Below are 7,684 nucleotides of genomic sequence, written 5' to 3'. Positions count from 1 at the left end.
GTATGTACCTAAATTTAATAATTAGAACCAACTTGACAAATAGATATGAGATTTTTTAATACTAATTATTATTCATTATCTAAATTTAAATACTTAATTTGTGTTTTCTATATATATGGGTCATTGAATATTGAAAACCTAATTTTTAGTTTATCAAACATCTTTGATTTTGAATGGGTTAATTTTATGAGACATCTTTGTTAAGACAACATGACAAAAAGGGCCTTGTCATATTTGGCAAGTTAGCTTTTGAAAAAGAAAATCATTTGGAAAGGTTATATACATTTTCACACACACATATATTGTGAAAATGTTATGAAACTAATCAAGAATTCTTCATAAGGCTGGTACGGATTTTTTAATTTTTTTTTTTTTTTTTTTTGGTATAAAGTGAGAATAAAATAATAATTAATGATGATTTTAAAAGATAATTATTATTTTTGATAAAAAAAATTTAAATGGTATTAATATATATAAATAAAATAAAAAATAATAATTTAAAATAAATGGTATTTTAATATTTTGATTAATGAAATAAGTGATGTGATTATTAAAAAATTAATTTTTACTTAAATTCTTTTATAAAATTTTAAAAAAAAACTATCACAATATAATTAATATACAGATTGATTCACGGATATCTTACCCTAGTTAAAACAAATCTCTCAGCTCTTTCCTTTCTCAATATATATATAAAATATAAATTTATTAAGAAAAATAATTTATCTCCTTTTATAATATATAATATATATATATATATTTAAATATTCTATATAACATTTAATGTATAATAACAAAATTATATCTCTCACAGTAATTAAAAAAAATATTTCCAATCAACAATCTTGTTCACATTTCATATTTATATAATATATTTTTATTTATATTTATATTAAAACAAAAAAAATTACCAGCAGTTTTAAAATTTATACATATTAAATTTGCTTTTTTTTATTAAAATATTTATATTTATATTTTTTTAATTTAAACAAATTTAAATTACTTAATACAACTGTATTTTTTTAGACAAATATAATATAATTTTTTAATAATTGTAATGAAAACTCATGCAACACATGGAACCTACAATTCTATAGATATTAGTTACGTACATTATATTATCATACATTTTATTGTTATGAATATATTTATTGTTATTAATATTTTTTAAATGAAAAAGATTTTATTAATTAAGTTGTCACAAAATGACTTATAAATACTTATTTCTTCTAATTAAGATTAAACAGAATATTAAATGTTGTTTATTAAAGGGTCGCACAAAAAAAAACTTGTTGATTTGATTATGGGATGATATGTTCGTTGCTCTTATACATTATATTTTATTCAATTTTTATACGGTAACTTATTTATATGATTGTACTGGTATAGTTACGTGTTATTACAATTTTTTTTTATGACTACAAACAAAATAATATTAAAAACTTTATTTTGATTTTTTTTTTATAAATAATTACAATCTTGAATTTTTTTTAACTTAATTTTAAATATTAAAATATTAAAAATAATATATTTTTAAATAAATTATATAAATTTATTAGTTTCTACAAATTTTAATTAAAATAAAATATAATATAAGAAAAAAATATTCTTATTAACAAAAATATATATACCTAGTAATGAATAGTTGATATCCAATTTTTTTAAAGTTTAATTTAATATAAATATTTTATTAATTTTAAGAGAACTTACATCTATTAGAGCTTGTTTGATCTTTAGTTTGTATGGGAATTTTTGGAATTTTGTCAAAAAAAAATTAAATTGCAGGTTATTTGGATTTTTGTTTAGTTTAATTAATTAATGATTAAATAAAATTATATAGAAAAATAGAGAAAATAATAATAATAATAAGATAAATCAAAATGTTTATTTTTTTGTTATTAAAAAAATTATAATGACACATAACAACTACACCGGTAAAAAAATTTACGTTATTAAATATAAATAATTAAAATCAAATAAAGTAAATATACAAGGAAGGTTTATCAAACAAATTTATATGTAAAATTTCAAACAAAATAAAATGTATAAGAAGTTTTATCAAATAAATTAATGAGTAAGTAGATATTTCAAAAAAAAAATGTAATACACTTCCCATTGTCATTTGATTTGTTTGACCATGCATAATTATGCTATTTATTATTAAAAATTATTACTTAAATATTATTTCTTATGATTACTTTATCATTAGATCTATTTTTGATATAATTATTGTTAATAATATATTATTTAGAACATTAAAGTATTTGGGTTAGACCAGTTTTTTAAAGAATATTTGATGGTCACAAGGAGTGTCGACTCACCAAATTGCAAGGAAAACATATACGTCTATTTGAAGAATTTGATGTGTTAGAAAAACATGTGGGTTTGTTTGATTGGGTTAATAAATGTGAATATGTTGCTATTAAATTAGACATTTAGTAGATAAATTCAAAAAAATCAGCAAGAATAAACTAAAATCAAATTTAGCAACATAATGTATTCAAGAGTTAAAAAAAATAATACTAATTAATATTAATAAGAAGCGCACTAAATAATTATTAGAGTATATGATTGAAATGTAATTAGCGATGACCGAATTTTGGGTAGTTGGTAACTAATATAGTCTGCCTACACTTTTGTATAATCAGCTCAATAATTTTTTTTTATATATTTAGCTCAAAAGAAAATGTCGAAATTCAATGATTATATATAATTGTTCGATTTGTATTCATCAAAATTTATTATTTAGATGTTTTATGAGTTTCGTTCGTAAAAGTCAGTGAATTCGGTTGAAAAATTAATCGCCATTATTAAGGATTTTCATGTTTTTTTAATATCATGTTTGAATGGTTTTGATATTAGAGGGTTCTTATCTTTTTATTATACATATACTATTTTCTTTAAACAATAAATGATTCTTAATTTGATATTAGCAAATCCTTCCAAATCCCCATGCCAACTTGCAATGAAACGAAATTTACTCACAAAAATAACTCAGAAGAAGTAAATGATGAAAATGACACACTCTCGGTAAACCCAAAATTGACTACTCACACAAAATAGTTATAACTTTTCATATATCATATTATTAACTAGAATTATTTTTTTTTTTTTGTAAGATTTATTTTAAATAATGAGTTTAATTATTTAAATTTTATAAAACAAATAAAAATATTTTAATGAAAAATAATTCAGACGTGATATGTAAATTATTTATAAAAGAACAAGAAAAAAAACATGAGAAAAAGCCCTCTGTTGAAAATATATAAAAAGTAATAATATCATTGTCACTTCTGCACAAACATTAATGTTTACAAATCTAAACGTCTATCTTTTATCACATTACGTGGCATACGAATTACGACAATGATATGATCGATATGACATTTTTATTAATTTTCTTTAAAAAAAAAATAACTCTTTTTAAATCAGATAAATGTATAAAAAATGCGTTTCACCATAAAATATAGTAAAGGAAATGAAGTAAAATGTCGATTTACCATCAACGGTTAATAATAATAATAATAATAATATATATATATATATATATATATATGTGTGGTGGCCATATTAATAGAGATACGAGTGGTGAATAAATTATCATATTTCAGGTGATAGTGTTAGTGGCCTCATTTATTTAGATTAAATCCGTTTCTTAATAAAAATTGAACTTACCATCTCTGGTATTACTCAAGAGAAAACGTTTATCATTTGAACTATTATAACTTATATATTAAGTTGTATATAATAGTAATTATGACCAATAAATTGAATAATCATGCATAAATGATTTAATTTTGGTTAATAATCTTTAAACATATATATATATATATATATATATATATATATATATATATATATATATATATATATATATATATATATATATATATAAGTTCATCTATTAAAAATAATAAATACTAACTTGGTACTTCCTGAAAATTGGGTTACCCTCGGTGATTTTATATTTTAAGTTATTTAAAAATAAAATTAATGATATATAATATTATAGCAATAAAAATTAACAAAAAAATCAAATATATAGGTTAATCACACTCTTAAATGAGCATTGTAAACAAGGGGCATTTGTGGGCTGGTTCGGTTAATTCAAATACTAATAAATTTTTTCTAAGTAAATTAAAACATATAAATAATTAAATATGATATTATTAACCAATTAAAAACCATTTATATGTTTATTAATTATAAAAGTTAGTGTCATTTTTATATTATTTGAGGTATATAAAAATTGCACCACATAGAAGAACTTTTATATATTATTCTAATTTTCCATAATACATAAAAACTTCAAAGCACAAACACACTCGGCAACGATGATACTACGAATAAAACTGACATAATAAATAGCTAATAATTAAGATGAATCAAACAAGCCCTTAATAATAATTTCCCCAGCCTCCACCGCCACCAATGGTGGGACTTACCACATTCCGGTCGGCGGCGGCGGCGGCGGAATAATAAACACCGTTCCAAATCTCGGAGAAAGCTCTTATGATGATACCATGATGATAAGGAGAATTAAGCTGAAGAAAACAGTTGAGAAGTTCTCTAAGATCATCCTTTGAGTAAATCTCTTTCTCAACAATCATACTCATCATCGATCGCCGGAAATCGAGATACGGATCATCGGAATCTTTTTCCTCTGCTACGACGTCTCCCCTGAATCCCAGATGAACGGCTCTCGTTTCCTTAATATCTTCGTCGGAGTAGGAGTAGTAGTAGTCGGCGCCGCCGCCGCCGCCGTTGTTCAATGATTTGGATGAAGGGTTATTATTATTATTATGGGTGGTGGTGGTGGTTTGTTTTTTGGATCGGTGGAATATGGCCGTGAGGAGTCGAGAACTTCGGCGGCAGCTACAACCCAGGTCCACGGCCGCCGTGTTCAGCCTGATCTTTCTAGAAGACATGGGAGGAGAAGTTGATCTGAAATAATGGGAAGAGTGAGGGACTTTGATTGAATTTGCTTTCTTTGGGAGAGATTTCTTAGATCTTATTTATATTAATTGTATTGTGAAATGGGGTCCATTCTTCCTTCAGGGGGAGATGGTAAAATGGCAGGTGAATGAATAATCCATCTGTTTTTCAATTTACTGAAATTTATGTTTTTGTTTTTGTCATTTTTCTGCCTACTTACAAAAATCTGAAGAATTATTATAATTTTTGTAAGGTGTAATTATAATCCACTAACAAAAATTTAAATAAATATAATAAAGTTTAAAGTCAATATTGAGAAAGAATGTTATATATTTTATAAACTTAATTAAAGTTGTGAAATTTAATTATGTATTCAAAATATTTTGATTGTGTAGGTAGGTTATGAATTTGCACTTTTATTGGATTGAAGTTTTTTTTTAAAATTTAGGAGAAAAAATTAGGATTTTTTAATGATTTTGAGGAAGTGATGATTATTTTTTTGTAAAAGATTTAAAAGATATTGATATATATAAATAAATAATTTAAAAAAGAGAATATTTTAGTATTTTGATTAATGAAATAAGTGATTTGATTGTTGAAAAGCGATTAATTGGAAAATTTATTTTGTTTGGATTATTTTAAATCCCAAACCGAACAAGGCTTTGAATATTATATTATATTTATTTAATTAATAAAAAATTAATAATGATATTAATTTTTATAATGTATTTTTAAGACACTTAATAACATGTTTATATCAATAAAAAATGTCAATGTAATATATTTTACCCTTAACACTAGCTTTTTAAGTGAAGTAGTATTAAATGAATTGAATTCATGTTTTTAATCTTATAATTATCACTTAGGTTAAGGTGTATTTAGGATCAGCCTCCAAGTTTGGGGAGTGTTTTAGGTGATTTTTTTTAATACTTATCTTTTTATTTAATTTGTTATATTAAAAAAAATAATAGTTTTGTATTATAAATAATAAATAATCTAGTCTAATTAGATAATGTTAGAGTATATTTTTTAAAAAAAAATAGGAGTCATGCATGTATTGAGTATTGACTCCTCTTATAGAGAAATAGCCGAAAATTCAATTTTTTGAATTTAATATTTTGTTTTCTTTTTATGGCTTTATTTGAGACGTTGAAGTTCTTGAATGATGGCTCATCATTCCAGACGAATGATACAACTTTTTGAGTCTAAATGAGAAAGACTATTATCTCAAAATAAAATTTCATTTCCACTTGAATTTCATTAGTTTGAAATGGGTATTTCTATGTGGAGCGAGCTAGGATTAGCGTCGCCATTAAACAAGTCTAACAAGTTCATGGATTAGAACAAACTATTGGCCTAGGGACATACCAAAATTAAAATATGTACCCTACAACAATTAGAGAGAAGGGTAGAAAACGGGTGAACATTCGATCTAACTCGGATTGACGGTTCAGATTGAAAGATTAGCAGGTTGAGTGATATTAACTTGAACATGATCTAACTTGACTTATTTAATAATTCAAGTCAAAATCTATAACCTGAATCTAACCTGTTTATTTATAATTGGCTAAAATCCGACACGGTTAATTTAATTCAACTCAAACTAAACATGATTTAAACCGATGTAATTAATATCACGTCTCTATTTCACATAAAATTAAATCACTATAAAATAAAAATGAGGTTAAATCACAAATCTAATTACAGATGTTGAAATTGAGTTGATGGGTCAGACCCAAATTAAATAGGCCCAATTAACTAAAGTGTCAAAGGCTTAAGTTTGTTAAGTTAGTTAGGACAAGTTGTTTATATATATATGAGTAATTCACACAAGAGGAGTGAGTGATAGATATAAAGAACGAGGTGTAACTGAAACGTTTAATTGTGATAGTGGAATCGAATTCGTAACAGAGCTCGACGGAGACGTAGACCATCTTTTTGGGTCGAACTCCGATATCAGATCTTGTGTTGTTTTATTGGTTTCTTGTTGTTATATTTCTTAGTTCTTTGATTGATTAGGAGGGAAATTCCCTACAGTGATATCAGAGCTCGGTTTGGGCAAGATTAGAATCAATCTTGAAAAATCTTGAGGAATCTTGGAAAGTTCTTTAATGTTGACTAGTGATACGGATAAGGAGGATTTCGGCTCAGGCGCAGAAAAAAGACAAAGTGGACAAGGTTCAATATTATACCAGAAAGAGATCAACACAGAAGACGGTACCTTGGGAATTCCAGTGGTAGTCCATCTCAAGCATGAAGACTGACATTGACAAGTTCGATGGCAATGGAGATTTTCGCATTTGACAGCGGAAAATCAGGGCTCTCTTGGCACAACAGCATCTTCTGCGAACTCTAAAAGAACCAGTCTCATGGCCACTGAAGATGAGTAAAGATCAAAAGATCGAGATGACAGAGACAGCGATTGGTACAATCATTTTTCATCTCTCAGATTCTGTAATCTGGTTGATAGACAATGAGAAGACTCCGACATCGATGTGGAGGCGCCTAAACGAGCTGTTCCAATCCAAATCTTTGATCAACCAGATTTACTTGAAGGAAAGGTTGTTCAGTTACAAGATGATGCAAGAAAAGACTCTTACTCAAAATCTTGATGAGTTCTTGAAACTAAATATCGAGTTGGCAAACTCAGGCGAGAACGAAGCAATGAGCAATGAAAACCAGGCAATAATAATCCTCAACTCTCTTCCCGAATCCTACAAGGAAGTCCGTAATGCGATCAAATATGGAC

General features: G+C 25.5%; 1 protein-coding gene across 1 annotated transcript; it reads right to left on the bottom strand.

The window, feature by feature from the left end:
* Window positions 1-4,336: 4,336 nt before the first annotated feature.
* On the bottom strand, window positions 4,337-4,961 carry LOC124922455 (transcription repressor OFP13-like). The gene has a single exon (XM_047463183.1). It carries the CDS (start codon window positions 4,926-4,928, stop codon window positions 4,398-4,400), a length of 531 nt encoding a protein of 176 aa, XP_047319139.1. The 5' UTR covers window positions 4,929-4,961; the 3' UTR covers window positions 4,337-4,397.
* Between the last annotated feature and the right edge of the window lie 2,723 nt (window positions 4,962-7,684).

This window comes from Impatiens glandulifera, chromosome 1, assembly GCF_907164915.1.
Source record: "Impatiens glandulifera chromosome 1, dImpGla2.1, whole genome shotgun sequence".
Taxonomy (NCBI): Eukaryota; Viridiplantae; Streptophyta; class Magnoliopsida; order Ericales; family Balsaminaceae; genus Impatiens; species Impatiens glandulifera.
The sequence above is the reverse complement of the archived record's forward strand: the minus strand, read 5'-3'. Positions and strand labels throughout refer to the sequence as shown.